The sequence below is a fragment of the Meriones unguiculatus genome, chromosome 1 (assembly GCF_030254825.1).
Source record: "Meriones unguiculatus strain TT.TT164.6M chromosome 1, Bangor_MerUng_6.1, whole genome shotgun sequence".
Lineage (NCBI taxonomy): Eukaryota > Metazoa > Chordata > Mammalia > Rodentia > Muridae > Meriones > Meriones unguiculatus.
Genome location: NC_083349.1, coordinates 166771220 through 166792919, shown reverse-complemented (window position 1 = coordinate 166792919; position 21700 = coordinate 166771220). Strand labels below are relative to the sequence as shown.

At 43.8% G+C, this 21700-nt stretch overlaps 1 protein-coding gene across 6 annotated transcripts in view; it reads left to right on the top strand.

The window, feature by feature from the left end:
- Positions 1–21087, top strand: part of Ntm (neurotrimin) — a 966537-nt gene extending 945450 nt beyond the window's left edge. For 2 of the 6 annotated variants that reach the window (XM_060371193.1, XM_060371221.1), the window contains exons 5-10: positions 1355–1489; positions 3561–3681; positions 6543–6694; positions 9921–9956; positions 15467–15499; positions 20189–21087. In XM_060371193.1, the coding sequence (XP_060227176.1) occupies positions 1355–1489; positions 3561–3681; positions 6543–6694; positions 9921–9956; positions 15467–15499; positions 20189–20289 (578 nt within the window). In that variant the 3' untranslated portion in view covers positions 20290–21087. The remainder of the gene's footprint in view (positions 1–1354; positions 1490–3560; positions 3682–6542; positions 6695–9920; positions 9957–15466; positions 15500–20188) is intronic. The other 4 variants (XM_060371216.1, XM_060371227.1, XM_060371208.1 and 1 more) reach the window with 3 other exon arrangements.
- Positions 21088–21700: the final 613 nt, after the last annotated feature.

Genomic DNA, 21700 nt, shown 5'->3' with positions numbered 1-21700 from the left:
ACCAGGTGTACAGCATGTGAGAGTTTCCTAGTGCTTTCATGTCCTTTATATTTGTTGCTCTCAGTAATTCCTTGAGATAGCGGGCCTGTTTTGTGTGTCACATCTAGAAAAGTGTTTCTCCATTTCTAGGGTTGATCCCGTTTCCTTTTGTTGTCACAGAATTAAGCACAATGCCTTTTCTGCTTACTTTTTATGATATCATACCTTAGGATGTTGTCATTCTTATTTTCCCCATTAAACACATAAGGAAGGATAATCCCAGAAGATAAACAGCATTTTTCTTCTTTATTTCCTTTTATCAGGGAAACTAAGGCACAGGGCAGCTTCTAGGCAGAGTTTGGACACTTAGATTCTCTAAGTAAGTGTCTTGGGCTTCACCAGGTGTGGCACATGCTTGTAATCCAATCACTGGGGAGGTAGAGACAAGCTCAGGTGTGCAATGTCTAAGCAACTTAGTGAGTCTGAGGCCAGCCTGTGTTTATATGAGACCATGCCTCAAAAGGGTACTGGGACATAGTCTTGGCATAACTGGATGTTCATGGCTATACAGCACGTGTAGAAATGTGGTATGGTTAGGGAGGTGTTATTAAAATGATTTTTCACTAGGGAAGTAAAATCAAATTTTTGAATGCTTAAGTGATAGGGAAAGATTTGTAGTTGTGAATTCTTATTCTCTACTTTTTGTTCTTCTTGTGATTGGACATCATATGTTGGTCTTGATGATGGTTTGTTCTTTGGGTTTTATGCCTAAGAGTTTGCTCCAGGAGATTAATGTCTAGAAAATTGGTATCTGCTTATCTGTTTGTTCTTCTAATATGAAAACAAAGGTATTTAAATTATATCTATCTCACCACTGATGTATCTATGTATAAGTGTGTGTGTGTGTGTGTGTGAGAGAGAGAGAGAGAGAGAGAGAGAGAAACCGTTATTCAATATTCGAAGTCGATTCATGCCCAGGCCTGCAGTGAACAGCTTAACATCAGAGACTCACTTTAAACAGTGCCTGGAGGTCAGAAAGAGTTAAGGAGCCTGATCCAAGCCCGGAGCTGGACCACATGGTAAGATCCCAGCAGTGTAAATGTCAAAATTATAAATCACTTATGGAGGCCCAGTTAACTCTCTCTCCATACATGAGTTCAGGAGGAGCACAAACACTGCAGCTAGAACACTGAAGAACCAAGAAAAAGAGGGTGTGACAGCAGGGAAAGAAACACAGACTAGAAACTGGTACCATTCCTAAAAATTGGAGCTACAAAGTGACAGTTCTCTGGGTGTAACCACTTCGCACTTGGTTTTCTAATGAGTGTCCTCAGCCTTGCCCTCCCCCTTTACTCTACCTCTCTCTCTCCTGTAGCCGTGGGCTTCGTGAGTGAAGATGAGTATCTGGAAATTCAGGGCATCACTCGGGAGCAGTCAGGGGACTACGAGTGCAGCGCCTCCAACGATGTGGCTGCTCCAGTGGTACGAAGAGTGAAGGTCACCGTGAACTGTGAGTGGCCTGGCCAGTCCCCACCGTGTGCGGGTGGGAGGGTCGCCCGCTCTCAAGGCCGCACCCTCCCACAGAGTGGGTGCGTGAGGGTGGCCCACTATCAAGGATGCAATAATAATCCAGCCTTCCGAGCGACAGAAAAGATCCAGTGTCACTTTTTGTTCTCTGCTTTCAAGAGCTAAGAGCACAAGAGTCCAAAGTCATCTGTTTTGTTTTGTTTTTGTGTTCACAAGGCCAGCCGTCACCCTTCTTTTTTAAAAGTAGCTGAGAGTAACTTTATATAAGACCAAACTTTCACACACGGCTAGCAGAACAATAAATGGCACTGAATGCTTACTTTCTATAAACGTATTTTAAACTCCGGAGTTTTTCTGTAATTTTCTCGCATGATGCAGTGGCAACCTTCGCAGCTAGATACTCCCAGTGTGGCAGAGACCTGAGCTAGAGCAAATGCTCCTGCTGCGTGTGCTGTGCTCTTGGTGTCTCAGCCCTTCGTACTGAAGATACTGATCTACACAGAGTGCGGAATACACACATAATGTAAATATAAGTAGATACAAACACAGGATTTTTGAGGGTATATCTCAATACTTAAAAAATTTTTTTTTAGTTGATAGAAGTGAAATTCAAAAATCTTTGAAGGCCAGTTGTGTGAAAATTTCATTCTCCTTTTATCAATCTTCTAAATTCTCCCTGGCATTGATCTGCAAGAATTTTCTACCAATTCCTCACCCTTTTCCCTCTTTGTTGGTTCCTTGCTATGTGTGTTGACTTGGTTCCCTATGACTTGTGGAAGGCTTTGGTTTGTGACAGAATATAACTCAGGATATAGACCAGCAGCATAGAGGCCTCTACCCTTCCAAATGGGCAGGATGGGTAAGGGAAAGGATATTGTATTGAGATTTATACTCCATGTTTGGTGTCTTGATGTGTGCTCCAGTTTGAACCTAGATAGCATGAAATGCTTTAAGTAGTAAAGATAAGATAATGCTCCCGTGTTTCCCTATTATTTAAGCTTTATTTTTAAGGAAACTTAAGATTATTTACAATTGTTGACAATGAACTTAAACATTTAAAAAGCGGAAGCAAAGGAAAAAATTATTATAGAAATTAGTAAAAGGGATAAGTCAGCCCTTGAAATATGAAATATAAAGCAGCAGGCTGCAGGGTTCACATTCACAACCTGCCTTTACAATGCTAAAGCAGAAGAAATGTCATTCGCTCCAAGATGGACATCATCTGCAAGATAAAAGCAAGTGATTTTCTAAGGAGAAACTTTGCTCTTCCTGGTAGTGTGACCCCAGAGAAAATTCTTTCCAGGTTCTGTGCAAACTGACACTTTCCGATACAGTCCACAAATCATGCACAATGCCCCTGCATCAAACAGAACAGTAATTTCAGCTTGCCTGTTTTTTTGTTTGTTTGCTTGTTTTTGTTTTTGTTTTTTTAATACTCATCAATGCAAACTTCTGGGATGCCACAGGTCGCTGAGAGAAGACTTCAAATGATTGCAGACCCAGCAAGGAGGTCTAGTTTAGCACGGGATCCATTTCAGAATGCCCATGGGAAGGACCAGTCTGTATATCCTTCAGGCAATTCTCCATGAATATTATTAGTTATAACTGAGTCTTAGGTGGGAATTGAATAGTTTGAAAGCATACACTTTGGCAAGAACCTGGTGTGCAGAAATTCTATGAGGATGATTAAAGGTGCCGACTGCCATCCCACAGAGTGTAAGGCTGATGGGTGGGTGTCAACCTAGAAAGTTAAAAGGCTTAAACAGGCACTGTACCTCACGAACTGACCACTCCATCTCAGTACTGAGAGGAAAAGCAATGCGTGCTGAAAGACAATGTCTTCCTTTAGAGCAGCACCCAGATCATTTTTATTCTCTGCAATAATCCATACGGCAGTCTAATGGTACAAACCAGCAGAAGTAGAACAGAGTAAAAAAACAAAATCTACGAATGAACCAGTTTTTTTGTTTGTTTGTTTGTTTGTTTTTTGGTTTTTTTTTTTTCTTCATTTTCAACTGTACTCTTAAATGGCATGGACCATCTTCTTTCTGTAGATCCACCATACATCTCAGAAGCTAAGGGCACAGGTGTCCCAGTGGGCCAGAAGGGGACTCTGCAGTGTGAAGCCTCGGCGGTCCCTTCAGCGGAATTTCAGTGGTTCAAGGATGACAAAAGGTATGGTCCTCTCTCTCATCAAATTCCTGATTATAGATAGTTGAAATCTAATCCCTGGGAATTCTCTCCTGACATCCTATGGGGTGTGGCATGCAAGGAATCCTTTTGTAAATTAAAAGAAAAGTTCATCTAGGCTTTCGATGTCATCTTCTATGTTATTGTTCACCAACCAGCAGGACTGAAAGATAATATAATTCAGCCAAGCAAAAAATCAGAAAACAAAAGCTACCCACAACATGGTAAGCCCTGTGATTTTTTTTTTACAGGCTATGAAAATAATGTGTTCTGCAGAAAGGTATTTTTAACACTTTCCCAGGCCTAAGAAATTCTGTCTGTCCCTAGGAGGGGCTCTCAAGTTGCCTGCCCATCCTAGGTCTCCACTTCCCCATCTGAGGTTATCAGCACTGCTATGTAGGAGCCCGTGACCTTTCTGCACCCTTCCTTTCTGTGCAGGTTGTCCTTTCTCTGTAGGAGAAAAGAGTCAGGACTGTTCCCTTCCTTCCCATTGTCGCAGCCGTCACTGGGACATTTGTTGTGAGTCACTGAAGATGATCATTTGGAGGAGTTATCAAATTGCATGTCAGCGCAGGGGTCAGCAGCTCAGTACAGCCAGGCAACATGACAATTACCACTATCAAAGAGCTATTTGAAGGTGGATGAACAACAAATAAATGTGTAACCTCTGTCTGTGTTCAGAATATTTTCATAAAAGTAGAGACAGTGGTGCTGGAGCTACAGCAGAGTCCTGTGAGATCTGTGGGTGGATGAGCAAAGAGTGAAGGAGACTGGGGACTAAAAGCACAAAGTCTGGAAAGAGCAGCAGGAAACATCCTGGTAAAGAGTTGTCTTACTACAGGGGTCATGGTCGCTGTACAGTTTTTTCTCCCTCATTCAGTCACTAAGGCTTCACCACAATGTCTAGTTCCTCAGTCAGTAAACTACCTAGACCCTTCATCATAAAATACACATCATAAAGACACTTCATCATAAAATACACATCCAGGGAAGAACACTGCCTGTGATTTTAGGACACATCCCGGAAGCCTGTAGTGAGGTATGGTCTAGGCACTCTCACCCCATTTTATAAATGGAAGAACTAAGAAAGAAAGAAGTGAACAAATTCCCTGAAGTAATATATGGAGTTGGCTATTTCCCCTCATTTGAGAAGTCATAAATCCTTCTTTTCCACCACCAGTCTTATTGAAATAAAGAGAAACTGAGGCTTAGAATTCCAAAATCTAAAAGGCCCCTCCATATAGATAGATAGATAGATATGCCTATTTATGAACACTATCTAAGTCTTAGTGAAAATCAATCCACTGCACTCTACTATTGAAATTCTTGATGAAAAACTAATATAGAAACAAAATATAACGGAAAAACAAGCTCTCAAAATGTGTGAAGAAAATACAACAAAAAATATGTTTTGAAGCAAAGGAGGGGAGAGCAGTCCCTTGGATAGCACCAGTCCAAGCAGGGGCCACCATGTATGTCATCATTTATCCCCAGTGCTGCCTAGGAGGCCCTGGTCCAGGCAGCATTGTGGTCTCCTTAAAATCCTTTTATAGCTTTTCCTTTGCTTCTTCCCATTGATATTTTGATATTTCTGTATCCATTTATTCATTTGTTCCTTTATTCACTTGCTCATTGGTTCATGTCCAATGCTCTCCCACTGAGTAGGTATCTCTGTCTTCCCAGGAACCAGCATCCCAGCAACATTTCTACCATGGGGTCCTTGCCAAAGCTTTTCTTCTTTGTGCCACCGAGGCTATAAGGCTACTGTGGCCTCAGGTCTCAGGTGGAATATGACATGTGTCCCAGTAAATCATAACTGATGTCCATTTCATTTTCACTGACATGAGCAGAATTCAGCCACAAAGAGAAGAGTCTCTGGCAGGGATAGGCAGTTTTCTATACTTCTTTGGGGGCTTGGCCATACTGGTGCTTTCACTTCCTCACCCTGTGTCTGCTGTCAGTCAAAGGCAGGGGAGATGGAGTTCTACGCTTGGAAAACCCTGACCACCTAGCAGGGAGAGTAGCCACTGAAGGGCCTACAGCTTCTGCTAACACGGGTAGCAGTAGGGGGTAGGGGATCTTTGAGTGCCTGAGAAGGGAAGTGTGTTTCATCCCGGGAGTGTGAAGTGCTGCAAAGTGCTGCTGGCCACCCTGCACTGTGTTTAGCTAAAGACATTTCAGATCTGTCAAGCAAGAACCTGCTTTGGGTAAACCTCTTCCCTCTATGGAGGCGAAATCCAATTCACAGCTTGGTTCTGATGTGAAGACTTCTTCCCTTTTGGAGAACACTGCCAAACCGGAAAGTGGAATCCACACCCACACATCTCACAGAGGCCTCCTCATGATGGCTCGAGAGCCTTGGACAACACCCTTTACAAGATGAACTTGTATGTAACAATCTGGAGCTAGAACAGTGGCCTCTGGTCCCACTGCAGATGTCTTCACACCATTCCAAAGAGCCAAAGGACCTTTCAGTGAGGACTGCAGACTCACATCAGTTCACTGCCCTTAGCTTTTGGGAAAGAAAGACACCTAAAGGAAAATCTCTATACTACAAAGCTAAGCAAGCCCCCTGAGCTCATCAGCTGACTTCCCCAGAAGCTAACATGGCCAGGGAAGACTGTTCCAGAAAGATCCTCTGAGATACTCTGGGAAGGTTGCTCTTCCCAGTCCCATGTAAGCATACAGTTGCATTGTGTAGAATGAGTAATTATCATGATGGTGTCATTGAGGCAGAGGGGAAGATATCATTAATTCCAGATTCTTTATTCTATGAAAAAAAATGATTATGCTTCTTATTTTTTTTCCTTCACCTGTCTTCCCTTTTCTGTTCCTTGTTTGCCTAGACTGGTTGAAGGAAAGAAGGGAGTCAAAGTGGAAAACAGACCTTTCCTCTCAAAACTCATCTTTTTCAACGTCTCTGAACATGACTACGGGAACTACACGTGTGTAGCCTCTAACAAGTTGGGCCACACCAATGCCAGCATCATGCTATTTGGTGAGACCCTGCGCTGAGATGGGCAACAAGGGAGTGTGAGATGGGGAAGGGTTAATGGAGAGAAAGAAGGTATAGAGGAAAAGTGTCAGAAGTGAGCTTGGTAACGCAAGCCAAAGTATAAGGAGAGAAAGAGAGGGCACTCATGCATGTAAGAATGTAGGCCTCTGAAGGGGGAAAAGAAAAACGGAATATTCATTTATCTAAAATAACGAAAGTCCTGAAATGGGAGAAAAGGGAGTTGCCAAAAATGACTTTTTTCCCCTCCTCAGTAATGTCGCCAAAACTGACTCAGGGATTATAATTGGACAAAATAGTTCAGATCTCAGAGAGGAGCATGTGCAGCTTCAGTACTTTGCTCACTGGGCTAAATAGCACGTTCCCTTTTCTGAAACTTTTCCAGCCATTGGCACATAAGAAAAACTGAATAACATTCATAAGAGCAGAATCACAGCCCTTGGAATCCTTAATAATATTCATTTCAGAGATGGGCAGATATAAAGAAGACAGAAAATGGGATTTTTCCAAGTTCTCTATTTGTGCCAATGGCTGGTAAAGATATTTGCCCATCCTCACCATCATCTTGAAAGATGTCGTATCATTGTTCATGCACCAATTCCTTAACTCTTTATGGAGGGACTCATTTTATAAAGCAATTTTTTTCTGCTCTCATTTCATGCCTAGCCACTGATAGTGTTGGTGGCAGAAACAGTAAGCAAGCTTCTTGGAAAGCACTGGATGCCTCCATCCTGTGAGCAATGTCTGTAGGAGTGAGCATACATGCCTATCTATCAGCAGGAGCCATTTCAGATGCCTGCCCATAGCTTTAAAGCCTTAATGGGTGCAGGTACTTCCTACGGGCCATGTGATGAATTTCTGATTTCCTTTTGAGCACATTTCTCCATACCCAACCAAGTTCAATGACTGTCAAAATTTTCCAATCAGTTTCTTCCATCCCCTGTGTTAAAAATCCACCTGAGTATGGTAGATATGGGGGTGGGGGGAGATGTGAACATAAATTCTTGCTGTTCTGAGAACTGTTAGGCAGTATCACAGCCTCAGCCTCGAGGGTTCCAATCTGCATGCTGCCCCTGGCACATACCATTGGTGCTAACAACATATGCTCTGTGGTGCCATCTCTGCTTCTAAATCACATTCTCCCGACCTCCTACTCAGCATATGAAACATAGCCCAGCACCCAGCTTTAGCTGAGAGAGCTGGGAAAGGGAAGGTCATGTTTGATCTTAGAACACATGGCTCAGAAGAGGCAAGCTGTGAGTAGACTGACTGAGAACACTTACAGGATCAACAAGGATAGTCATAAGCATTCTCCCATGAACAGGGATAACCATGTGTCTCTCTTGTGCATGGAGATCATCATAACTTCCTTTTTGTGCATGGGGATAGTCCTAAGAGTTCTCCCATATATAATGAGAGCCAGATGTGTCCCTCTTGTGCATGCGGATAGTCATAAGTGTCCCCTTTATCTGTCAGGCCTTTAGGGGTTTATGGAAGATCTCTGCCTGTATGAACAGAGGCTAGAATTAGAAAGGGGCAGGCCCACGTTCCCTTGCCTTGAAAAATCTAAGGCTCATCCACAATCTACAGTGTTTCCCTTAGCACCCTCCCACATACTGCTCTTTGGCCACAGCCATCCTTGTTCTTGGAAATAGTCTTCCCCCTCCTTAAAACCCCTCTGTGTTCTAAGATGGAGATAGAAATGGTGTCTCCATTTACTTCTTCACTATTAACTCCCTAGCCCTCTCCTCTCAATATATATCAGAATGAGAATAGGGGTAAAAAGAGTAAAAGAGCTGGCATTTGTGACAAGAAAATCAGTGACACATGGGCCATAAATCCACTCTTTTCAGCAGACTCATATGTGTCAATTACAGCTTTGTTTGCCCTGCCTTCCCACCACTGGTAAGAGAGCATATACCCTCTGCCTTCTTTGAGATATTTTTGTCATTGTCAGATTCCTAGATTCTAGGGTTTGCTAAATGTCCTTTGCAAATAAGTGGAGAAGGCCTGTGTTGACCAAGGATGAATGAGGTACATATGGGGATGGTCCTTAATGGTCTCCAGATCTGTAACAAAATTTCTAAGAGGGAGTGGAAAGCTTGCAGCCTCTTTCAAATTCAGCCTTTTGGAAATCAATTTCATTTGTTAGCTTCATTTGAGAGACTATTCTTGAGGAGCCCATTACACAAGTATTGCGTGGGTGTCATTCTTCCATGGAACTGGTGAAACCTCAACCATGTTTAAAATGAGCCTTTTCAATCTCTCTTCTCCAGCCAGGTCTAGTCCAGACATTATTCTGGCTCCCAAATTCATAATTGAGGCTCACTATTAGTGAGGTCCATTGACACATATAAATTTATTAAGGAATGTTCCATGTCGTTTTCAGTAGGAGCCATCAAGGGCAGGTTGGATAGTAGCACTTAATTTTGTGACTGCAGAGCATCCGTGATTAAGTTCTTTCTCCAGCACCATTGAAGAAACCCAGCTAAATTGTTGTCATTTGTCATTGACTTGCACATAAAGTATAAAAAACTAGCCGTTCCAAGTCACACTAAAAAGTGAAGGGATCTGGTATTAAAAGCAAAACAAAACAAAACAAAACAAAAACTCCTATTGTTTGCATCTTGGGAGGTGTAAGTTCTATAAGAGCAGGGTGGACCTTGCCTTTACTGACCAATAAGGCTCTTAACCTCTGGTCTCTCTCTCTCTATAGAGCCAACTGTGCAGTTTTGAGACCAGTGCTTCCATATCCCTGATCACAGTGGTACCAAGGGCCTTAACCCAATTCAGATCATGATATATTGAGATCAGAAATTAGTGAATTCAGTCTTTATCTGTAAGACAATGGGGTGAAGATGTAGGAGGAAATTTTTCACCTGGAAAGGAATTTTGGTCCTTTCTTTACAGTCAGTTCCCAAGCTCACTAGTAGCAAAGAATGAATTCATCTGCACTAGAAAATACATGGAGTTACCCCTGCCTGGATTCCCACCATCCCACCCATGTAAAGGGACACAAAGCATTTCAATGTTTGTCTTGCTGCACCTTGTCCTATGGCCTTTGATTTGTGTCTTCCTTTATTTATCCTTTCCTCTAGAAATGCTTGTGAAAGGCAGTATACAAACTATATATGACAAATATATAGCGACTGTATATAATATATGTGTTTGTTTTCATTTTTCTCTCCTGTATGTCCCCCACCTGATTTAGAACTAAATGAGCCTACAAGCTCAACTTTGTTGCAAGGTCAGTATCCCTCTTGCCTTCTGTTTTCCCTCCCTTTTGCCTTCTGTTTTCCTTCCCTTTTCCTCAACCCCAAAGCCCTCACCTTCTCCTTCTCCCTCTCCCTGGGGTTGATTTCATGATATTTCTAGCAGCAAAGTTACTTCGAATATGGCAGTGGAAGGCTATTGAAGGAGGCTCTTGGGAGCTGGTAAAATGCCACAAATGCCTTCTTTTCTCTGCTCATCCTTTGCACATACTGTCTAGGAGGGCTGAGATTAGTAAGGCCAATAAAGCATTATTAAAATGCCAAACCCAGAAACTAGCATTCAGACAAAGGTTTGAAAAATGAAATTTGAACAAACGAGAAGACAATACAACCACTCACCACAGTGATAGCCTGGTACCAAGCTATCTGAGTTTACATGAAGAGTTCTGTCACGGTCCCTCAGAGTCAGACTCAGGCAATAACTTACTAGATTTCAAACAGTCCAAGGCACACATCACCATCACCTGGTCCACAAGTTTTTCAAGGAAGGCCTGGTGTTGCGAGTAGTGATCCAAGGTAGGGAACCAAGAAACCATAGCTCACAGCTGACCTGTCTAAGATCTCAGTTCTTAGATAAGCCATGGAACCTTAGTTGGACTTCATTCCATCTTTCAGGAAGAGAGTAATCTACCCTTCAGAGATGTTCCAGTGTTCAGCTGAAGACACATATTTAAAATGCTCTTAGACAGGTTAGCACATTTTGAGTTTCCAGATACACGCTAAATGCTGGGGACTTCCTCCATATGGGGCATGTTCCCTATAGTCATTTCTTTTTGGTTTCTTCTCACCTGTCCCTTGACGCCCCCCCCCCCACTCTCATCTCTTGCCCTTTGTGATTTGTGTAGCTCTTGGCACTTTGTGGATACTTGATGTCTCTTACTGTTTCCTCTACTCACCTGGGTGAGTGATGTTACAAGGTCGTCACCACATGTCACTGTCCGGCCTCTCACATAATAGTCAATGCTGTACCACTGAGCGATAGTCCTGGCCTTTGATGATAGTTTGAGCCCTATTTATAACCCAATGCCGAAGCACCTAAATACCTAAATAAAAGGGCTTTCCCTACCCCCAACACGGTCTTTTGACATCCCTCATCCCACCCTTGGCCTGAATCCACCCTCTTCACCCATCTATATCCTAACTGTATGAACACTCACCAGAGGACAGAATTAGATCTGAGAGGTAGAGGGAAAGATAGAAGTTGGGGAGCTATGTTATAGATGAAAAAAATGTTTTTTGTTTTGTTTTTGTATCATAAGAGAGGCAGCACTGCATTATCCACCCTCCTAATACATACCACTGTGGTGATGAGTCAGAACAGGAAAATGAACTAAAGACCAGGGAAGGAAAAGGGGGTGGTCTCTGGATGTACTCAGACTCAACTTGTGACGCAACTGCTGCCTTTGGACTCCCAAATGAGGCACCTTTCAGATCTAAAACTAAAGAGCATTAGAAAAGCACTAACGTCACTGAGAGAAAGGACAGATGCTGCCATGGTGCTTTCAGAAGTTATTAAGCTATTTCTGACCACTAGAACTACATTGTCAGAGGAAATCGGAGCATTTCACATTCAGGGAGTGTTTATTTCACATTCAGAGAGTGGTTCCTAATAAGGAATCCCTAATTGAAGTTACATTCATTTGGCTGAGAGTCATCTGCCCACAACAAAGTCCTTTAGGATGAGACTAACAGAAGCAAAAATAACAACAGAAAACTGAAAGGATCGTCTGTCCTTGGTGCCGAGCTTAGGACCTAGAACAGGGAACTATACTGCCATGCCCCACTTGTTGAACAGGGCTGGGCTGCTTCACTGCCATGTTTCAGAGCTGATCAACAGGGGAGAAAGTTCTCTTCTCATCATGATTTTCCCTCACCACTTCATCTCAGAAGTCTTCTTGTTGGCTGTAAGTAAGGGCAGACATTTTAAACTACAGATGTCTGGGATGTGACCTTCAGCATAGTCACTGGATTGGATTGTACTTTAGAAGAAGCAGACCTTTCACTTGAACATGTCCACTCGTTCATCTGTATTCATTCCCCCCTTGCCATGGCTAGTCTGGAACAGAATAGAAGAGATTGGTGTTTTCTCCAGAAATACCTCCAAGAGTTGCTAATCTTATGTGAGAAACACAGACACAAAGACTTATACGAATGTATGGGTTTCCACTGACAGGAAACCTTAGCTATTAAAGAAGTTGGAGGCTTCCTCACTGCCTAAAATCTGAATGGACGAGTAGGGTTTTGATAAGGGAATTTTGTTCATCCTCAGCATTTTTTGCCACCCTTGACGTATTTCTCTGCCTCCCTTTTGCAAACACAACAGATTGCATGTCACCTTCCAGTATTAATATTTGGTGGTATAGGACTCTCAAAGTGATAAAGGACTCTGGGCTGTGCCACCATCCCTCACAGAGCTTCTGCATGGGTAAGAGTGCAGGGCCCATGCTGCAAGCACAGCGGCCCCACAGCTGCTCTCTTTTCATCTATTGGCCCTCTATCTTCAATCTGCTCAGATCTGATGATATTGGGCTCAGAAATGTTGCCGTGTTAATACCACTGCACCTCACAATATTAAAGAATGGACAACAAATGCAAGTATCTCCTCCTAGGTACCAGAAGGAGATGATCTGTTCCTCCTGCAGAGAATTTAAGAGAGTTAGGTAGGCCAACATACCAAGCAATCAAGCAGACAGCATTTCTATGGCATGGATATGAAAAAAAAGTTCATTATATTTTTTCTAGAAGAATGTATTGAACACCCACATTCACCCAACAGCCCCTTTCCTCCTATAATATCTAGAAAGCAGCCCTGAGCTTGCCTCAGTACGTAGGTCCAGGTGCTTTTCTGACATGATTATCATTTGTGAACTGAGCAGAAAAATGGAATACTACCTGGCTTACAGGGTTATTTTTCCTTTCCTCTTCTCTTCCATCCCTCATTTTCTTCTTTCTTCCTGTTTTTCTTCTTCTTAATGTTCACCACCCCACTATGTTTTTTGCTGGATTTGTGTTAATCAATCATTAGCGAAGAGGACAGCAACGTTTTAATCAATGTCTAATTGAAGAAAAATATTTGGATTGTCGGGAATAATTTATTTTTAATTTTAAAAATTGTATTTATATTTTATCTGTATTTTTTGTCTGCTTGCATGTCTATGTGTCACATGCATGCCCTGTGATAGAAGATGTTGGAGTTCTAGATTATATATATCATATAGTTATAGGTTGTTGGAAAATTGAGTCTGGATTCTTTGCAAGAGTAGCCAGAGATCTCCAGAGCCTTCTCTCCCTCTCTCTTTGCCTCTCTGACTTTGTCCCTAGATCTGTCTCCATCTCTATCTCTGTCTCTCTCTGTCTCTCTCTGTCTCTCTCTCTCTCTCTCTCTCTCTCTCTGTGTGTGTGTGTGTGTGTGTGTGTGTGTCTGTGTCTGCCTCTGTCTCTCTGTCTCTCTCCTGATTGTCCTAGACCTCATTATGGAGAGTAGGCTGGCCTCATGCCCACAGAGATCTTCTTGTCTCTGCCTCCCAAGTGTTGGGATTAAATCATGTGTAATTTTTTTTTCTTGATAACTAAGATGTAACTTAATATCTAGAGCTTAAGGCTACCACTGGCTTCAGAAGTCCTGACAAGGTTCACACTTTTGGAAGCTAGACACAATGACAGAATGTCACCATGACAGAAAGGATGATGTCAACACTCCTGTAAATCTGCTTTACACTAGAACAAAAGTATCCTATAGTCCACAGAAGGAACACCATTCCTTCTCCCCCACCGTCACCCTCACCCCCACCCCTGGTTGCTGAACAAGGCTTGACCAAAACATTGTGACATAGAAAAGACCCAAAAGAATGAGTTTTACATATAGTCACAACAAGTGTCAAATTTTCCTATATTCTTGTGGCTGCTGAAGAATTGATTTTCTTTCAAATGGCTGCACCAGGAACCCAGGGTTGGAGCAGCTGAATGGGAACAATTATGTATAACTTGTTTCTGGGTTCTCTGTGTGGTCCCGGAAGCAGGAATGTATGCCTTCCGTTTATGTCCACCTGTATCCCCATTTGAGCCAGAATACACAATACTCTGTGGGTAACATCCTCCAAGACACCACAAGTTTGCACTGCTTGTGGTCTGAGGGCAAAGTCTGTATCCTATCTCCCCAGGCTGTCCTTTCCTTCTTGGCACAGAGAGACACATAAACCAGTGCCCCCCTACCCCCAGCTTCTGGACTGTTCCAAGTGCCCAGAAAGCCTTCTAAGGGCCAGTCCATGCTAAGTGCAGAAGACATATGTGACCACCACATCTGGCTTTCTGCTCCCACCCTAGCTTTATCTTGGACATTCTTTCAATGGCAAAACATTAGGTCGCCTCTCACATCTTTCTGTATTCACATGGGCTTCTTAAGGTTGGTAATGCACACTCAAATCAGGAAGGTTTACAGGTCTGGTGCCTCTAAAGAATAGCTTAAAAGCCTGATGCAAAATATGCCTTCAACTTACTGTAAACATCGAAGTTGCAGTTAGGAGGCACTGGATTGAAGACTGTTGTCTCTCTGAATGTCAGGACCTCTGCACAAAGAACAGACTCCTAAGGTACCACTTCAGTGCCCAAAGCTTTGATGATGTTTCATGTGCTCTCTGTATCCAGATGAACAACTGCACAGGGCCCTGGCTAGAGGAAGTAAAAGATGACTGACTACCATAAATCAAGCCATAAAACTCTTGGCTATCCACAGGAAAGTTGAGAAAGCCCTGTATATTCTTCTGAGAGCTTGTGGCCAGGAAAATGGGGATCTTTCATGCTCTAGTCAACAGAGCATCTTTATGTATTTACAGGGGCTTCCAGGGAGTCCTGGTACTGGTAGAGTACAGGTAGAGATGCCACTATCTTGGGGATGCTAGAGAAAGAGCCCCATCAGGCCAGCCTAAAGTCAGATATTAAAAGTCAAGACTCCTCAGCCATCTGAGAGCTGACTCATCAGTGTTTCTAAAAGTCATAACTAGATGCGAGTCAGACAGTCACATTTTACAGTTAGCAAGGGTATCCACTCTCAAATCACCATAATAAGATTCTACGGTATCAGCCAACTCTAGACTGAGGACCACAGAATTCAGTGAGTCGGGGGCAGGAGGATAGCCTGATGAAAGAGTGGAAGTTGTTCAACGACACCGTCTAGCAGCTCAGCTTGCAAAGGAGTAGGTATCTGCTGCCAAGATCCTGTGTGTAGTCAGGGTCTGCTTCAGTCTGTGACCCACACCAATGTACGTCCATACTCTTCCTTGCCTCCAGCACACATCTAGCTTAATAAACTGCAGGGAGTTACTGTGGATGATGGACAGTGGCCAGCATAAATAAAGGCAAGCATTAGGGGCCTGGGGAATCTCTTGGGCCAGAAACCCTGGCTTGGTCCTAAGACCATCTCAGGGCACAGTAAGTGCCACAAGCTGCTTTGTGCCTTAACAGTGGCTTATTTTTAATTTTTTTTTAGAAGTGAAAACTACAGCCCTGACCCCTTGGAAAGGTTTGTATATTTACTTCTCATGCAGCTAATGCCTTAATGGGAATGGGGGAATAGTTTTCTTCACCTCCTCCTAGACGCCTTCTTCTTTATGCTCACCCTCAAGCATTCTGGAAGGAGCTTTCTCTGACTCTGAGTGATTTGCAATCAACTTAGATTAACCCATTTCCAATGACGTCACATCCTGCGTGAGTTGCTCCCACTTGCACGAGATTAACTGGTCCTTACGGTGGCACTAATGTGCATCTGCTGTGTTCAGAAGAGCTGGGATCTGGAATCATGACATTGGGCTTATATTTTCTTCATCATGAAGCACTCTCTAACGCAACAATCTTCTCAGGCCATAGCCTTGCATGCTGCCTTTGCTTATCCCTTTCTCTCCTTCTCTAACTTAGAGGCAGAAGGAAAGTGGTGAGAGGGAGGGAGACTTGGGAGGAAAGGGGAGGTTCTTGGGTGAGTCACTGGGACAGGAATAAAAATGTGTCTTATTTGAGGCTTTCATGGCAGCCAGATGTTTCCTATGGATAATTGACACTCATCACAGAACTCCGAGACCCTAAATGTCCTGGTAATTAGTCTCTTTAGGCCCTCTCTGCTCTCTAATGAGATAGTGGTAATAAAGGCATCCAATGTGGAATGGAGGCGTGGCTGAATGAAGAACAGATGCCTCATCTGAGTGACCGTGTCACCAGACAGAAGGGATGAGCTGTCACTTCCCTAGCATCTCCTGGGAGAAGGCCTTGTTCTTAGCAGGCTGTGACCTATGTCTTCCTGCACCAAAAGTCCTCACCCCCGTGGCATTCTTTACTCCTGTGTTTGCTAAGGTTGGGGCAGGCCAGCCTTCAGCAGTGCCCACATGGGTTAGCTGCGGACCTCACCTTTCTCTGCAGATACATGATCTGAGCTGATGGGAAGCAAATTACATTCAAAAAACAGAAGTCAGGGGGTCAGGAAAGGCTCTTAAGCTCTCAAAAGTAAGGTTTCTACAAATTCCAAAGGAAATGGCAATCCTCAGCCCATCCATGAGCATCCTTAGGCACTGCAATAGGTCCCAGCACTCCTGAATTCCTGGTCCATGGAGCTTTCTTTCTTGGGGGAGTTGGTCAGTTCTGCTATCTTCAGTGACTTTGTGGGACAGAGTTAGAAAGGGAGAGGAAAGATTTCTGGAAGAGAAACTAAGATAAAGTGGAAGACATGGAAAAGAAAGTCATTTTTTTGTTTCTTATATGGTTTGATCTTTTAACAAGTACAATTTCAAAAACAAGAAAAACAGAAGCACAAAGTAAACATAGACCTGTCAGTATTAGCCAGGGCTCTTTCCTTTAGTCAGTAAATACTGACTACCTGCCATGGTCAGTGAGACACATACCCTGCCTGCCATTACGAAGCCATAACAAGCTAGATATGTTGCCATGCACCTATAACCCCAGAACTTGGGATCCTGAGGCAGGAGGACTGAGATTTCAAATGCAGCCTGAACTAGTTCGGGAGATTCTATCTCAAACAAGCGAACAAACAAGAAGCAGAGAAGGAGGAGAAGGAGGAGGAGGAGGAGGAGGAGGAGGAGGAGGAGGGAGAAGAAACAGTTTTAGCTGGTGATAGCACTTAGAAGAAACTGCAGGTCAGACGAATGAGGAGAATTAGAATATTAGCATTCTGGAATGTATTTAATAGCAGAATGGATATGCTACTGACAGGATTGAGGAATATTGCCTATAGGGAAACCACTGCAGTAAACAATAGAAGCTGAAACAATGGAGAGGAGTGAAATAAATGAAGACTGTTTCAGACAAAGGGCTAGAGGATGTGAGCTCATGAAAGAAAAAAGAATACGGTTAGGGAGAGCCAGCCTATGTTTGTGTTCGTGGATGTCCATGTGCCTGTGTGTGTGTGTGTGCTTGTGCCTGTGCCTGTGTCCATGTCTGTGTGTAAGCATGTGCTCACCAAGAATATTTAAGAAAACTTGGCAGGAAGACAGCCCAAGGGGGCAGATGGCAGGCAGATCATACAATGTGATGGTAAAGTTTCTACTAAGGAGCCAGATGTTTTTGTTAAGGCCGTAAGACTCAGCTAGAGCAACCTGGAGGTGTGGATACATTACTCTGAAATGAAAGAAAGGGTAAAGTGTGAGAGGGCCAGGCAGCCTGTGGCAGCGGTAGCTGGTGACCTCTGTTCTTGGAAGGTGAGTCACTGCAGGTGTCTCTCCCAGCAAGCACTCTTACCTTGGGCTGCCTATTTCCTACTCCATTATAAGTCAAGTTTTCCTGCAAGTTCTAAAGAGTCAGGGAAAGTGGGAAGGGGAATGGGCGTGTGCATACGATGGAGGCAGGGGACAGCCTGGGCATGTTCAGTCGGGCCTGAGTAAAAACAGCAGGAAGGCCCTGAAAATGTTACTGAGATGGCCCTTCTTACAAGCAAATTGATGTGTTTACAGGTGCCATCCTGTTTTCTATAGTTTATCGGGTTAGGATCTGTCCCTACAGGCTCCTTATGCTGTTTCCCAACATAGAATTGAACCACAATGGAGCTCCAAGGACTGTACCAGTGTAACTGAATAAGAGTATCAGAGAGAGCAACCAGAAGAGCTACCAAGCCATTGTACTCACAGACAATGTGCTCAGCCTTACACATATTTACTTTTCTTCTGTGGGAACGAGGCAAGGCCTCTGCTGTGTGGCTTGTGGCTTCTGCCCTTTAGTTAAGCTTGAAAGAGGAGAATGAAGGAAAGGAGGAACATCCAAGTGTAGTCGGGGAACATACATTTGTTCTTCATCTCCTTTGTCCCCAGCTATCCTCTTGGCCAGGGCAGGTAGTTGGGCAGACAGGGTGAAGTATGGGGTTGAATAAGGAATGGACTTTAAAGCTGAACACCTGAGTGTTCAGAGAGCCAAAGAGATAGAAGAAAAAAAGAGCCGCATGCTACATTCTGTGTGCTGAGAGAGTCCCAGCAGACCAAGTACACAGGACACATTTTCAATTGTGTTCGGGAAGGCACACGTAGAAAGACTGAATGGACCACTCACTTTAGCAGAGAAGAAATGGAACCTGGCTCTCACAGTCAGTATGTAAGAGCTCACAGCCAAAGGCACGGATGGGGGCCTACGTGGAAAGACTAGAACAGTCCAAAGAGAAGACTCACTCAAAGCATAATAACGTAGCCTCTTTCCTGGGGGTATTCTGGAGTGGCCTCTCTTCTGTGAAAACAAGGAAAGTGTGTGAAGACAGCAATGGGTAGATATAGAAAGGGAGTCCCTAGTGCCACTTTGGATGGAAACCTAGCAGTTAGATTGTAGAAGGTGTGAGCTGTAGTTGACTAATCCTAAGTGATAAGCAATTGAAAGGTAAGTCCTCGGGATAATTTATTCTTATGTTTCTCCATCACCTATGCCAGCTAGAATGTGTTCCATTTTGTGTTCCCTGGATCAACTCCCTTCCAAGCACAGAGCAGAACAGGGTTCCCTGGGGGCTTTTCAGCATGACGAATTAACATTGCCAAGGAGTTCCAGCTGTGTGACTCTTGTGACCCAGGATAACATAAGGTTGGACGGCTCCTGACCTCAAAGGGCCAAAAACAGCAATCATGTGGGCAGCAGCTAGCTCCAAAATTCTAGGACTTGACAGGATAACCCCATGTGCAATCAGGAAGCCTGGTTGAATCTGGTCTGATTTAACCAGAAGTGACACCTTTGCTGAGCTCCTGAGTCAGGTGATCAGGTTCTGGCAGTGTTTGGGTGAGGACAGGGACAGAGTATGGTCACCAGTTCAAAACAGCTCTGCAAAACTCAGTGTGCCACAGCAGATCAGAGCAGGTCCAATGAGAGGCCTTTTCCCCATTGACTAAGTGCTTAATACATCTATCTGATTTCCGACCTTATGTACTATTCAGGAGCTGTCACTTCCTTTTTCACGGAAGTCCTTGGACCCAAGAGTAGAGTAGCCCAGAAGTTTGTATGTAACAATAGGGAAGGTACTGGAGAGTTATCACCTTGGAGTTAGCTTTGTTACCTCTTTTGTTTAGTAAGGAGTATTTGTAGAGCAGCTGAGCAAGGACCTCATGGTGAAATTTGCCTCCTGATAGTCATTCACTGAAGCATGAGCTACACCAAGTACCCTCATTGATCCCCAATTGCATTCTTGTTCACACAGCACACAGACCTATTCCTTTACTTAGTCTACCCTCTAGCCGTGTCAGCTGCTTTGTGCTTATCAGACCCTCGATGTTACCACTACCTCAAGAGGCCGAGCACCCCAGGGGATCCCTGCACTACCCTGAGATGGAATGATTCACTTTGCCCAGTGGAACTGCAGCACACAGACTGCAAGGCCCAGCAGGTCATTTCCTGAGCTGGCTGTGTAGCTGAGCGGTTCTATAAATGTTTGAGGCAGTCAGATCTCAGAAGGGGATGGGTGATGATGGAAGTAGCCCAGAGTCGAAGGATTATTGCATCAAACATTATTGCAGCATGTTATGTCATGGGCAAATGATGACGACCAGTCTTCTCCGCTCGCAGGGAAGGCTTCTGCTTGCACTCTGAGTGTCCATTTGAGAATGTGCGGACGTTCTATTGTTAGAATATCAGATGTTCCTCCACGAGGAAAGTCTTAGCTGAAACGACAACAGACCAAGTGACCGACTGGTGAGGAGTTTCCTGTCTCACAGCAGGTAGCTCATGACGTGTGTTCTCTCCGCAGGCCCCGGTGCTGTCAGTGAGGTGAGCAATGGGACATCAAGGAGGGCAGGCTGCATTTGGCTCCTCCCCCTTCTGGTCTTACACCTGCTCCTCAAATTTTGATGTGAGTGCCCCTTCCCTGCTGGGGAGAGCTGCCGCCACTGCATCTCAATACAGCACTGCAACACGACAGCGACAAGTCAGAATCAAACGAAATTCAGAGAATCACAGCCAATGGGACAGAAATTCGAGGGAGGGGAACAAAGAATACTGTGGGAAAGGAAAAACAAAGTTTAAAAAAAAAAAAAAAGGAAATTTGAAAATCGCCTTGCAGATATTTAGGTACCACTGAGTTTTCTTTCTTTTCCCGGATGGGAAGAAGGCACACCTGGCTTGGACCCACCCACAAGCTGCACTGTGTGATCTCTCTGTTGCCAGGGTGGGCAAGGGCTCAGCCACTCTGCCCACTAAGGTGCCCCACCGTGGAACATTCTGGAGTTGGCCATCTCAAATTTCACCGGTCCATAGGGACAAGCACAGAGTGAGAAACAGGGGCCCAGATGTGCCACAGAGGGCCCTTTTGGTGGGCTGCGTCATGGTGGCGTGTGTCATGAAGTGTGAAATCAGAAGAAAAAAAAACACAAGAAAGAAAGAAAGAAAGAAAGAAAGAAAGAAAGAAAGAAAGAAAGAAAGAAAGAAAAGAAAAGAAAAGAAAAGAAAACAAGACAGCCTGACAGCAACATAATCCCACAAGCGACAGTCACAAAAGATACCGTTAAAATTTTGTTTTTCCATTTTATCACATGGACATCATGGATTAATAAGGGATTCTGATTCATTATTAATTTTGTTAATTATATTTTCGGATATGAGTCTAGAACCTAGGGCAAAAATAAGAGACAAAACTAGAAACACACAGGAGAGGGGGGAAAGGGAGCACACCTATTAAGCGTTCAAAGGAATAGTGTACTTCCTACCTAAGTTTACAACTGCTGGACCACACACGGGGCGCTAACCACCTGGTGAGGATTTGGCAAATCCACCAGAAACACATGTGATTAAAATAAAACACCTCCACCAGCGTTACAGATTCCTCCTCATTCTGGCATTTCATGCAAACAGTGCTATGCTATCTCCACACTGCTTAAACATGGAAGGTTGATCTGCACTCTCTCTTGGTTTGTTGGCCATGCTTCTTTTGATGACATATATTATACAGTATATATATATACATATATTTTTTTTGTTAGAGTTCTAGCCATTTTGTTTCTCAGCAGGGTCCTTTCTCAGACATTACTGCATGCTGTATATGGCGTTAGCTGTGTGTTGATCTTCTAAAAGATGATAGAGTTTACTGGTAATTGTGTAATCAGCTCCTTCCTTTTTTTTCTTGGGTTATTTACACGTCAGAGACATTTCTAAAAAGAGCGGAAAGGACAGCAGAAACAATAACTAATACCAGGCGCAGCATCTTTCCAGGTGTGGCTCTCTGAGGCGGAGGCCGCCAGCTTGGCTTCTCCATCACACCTTGGGG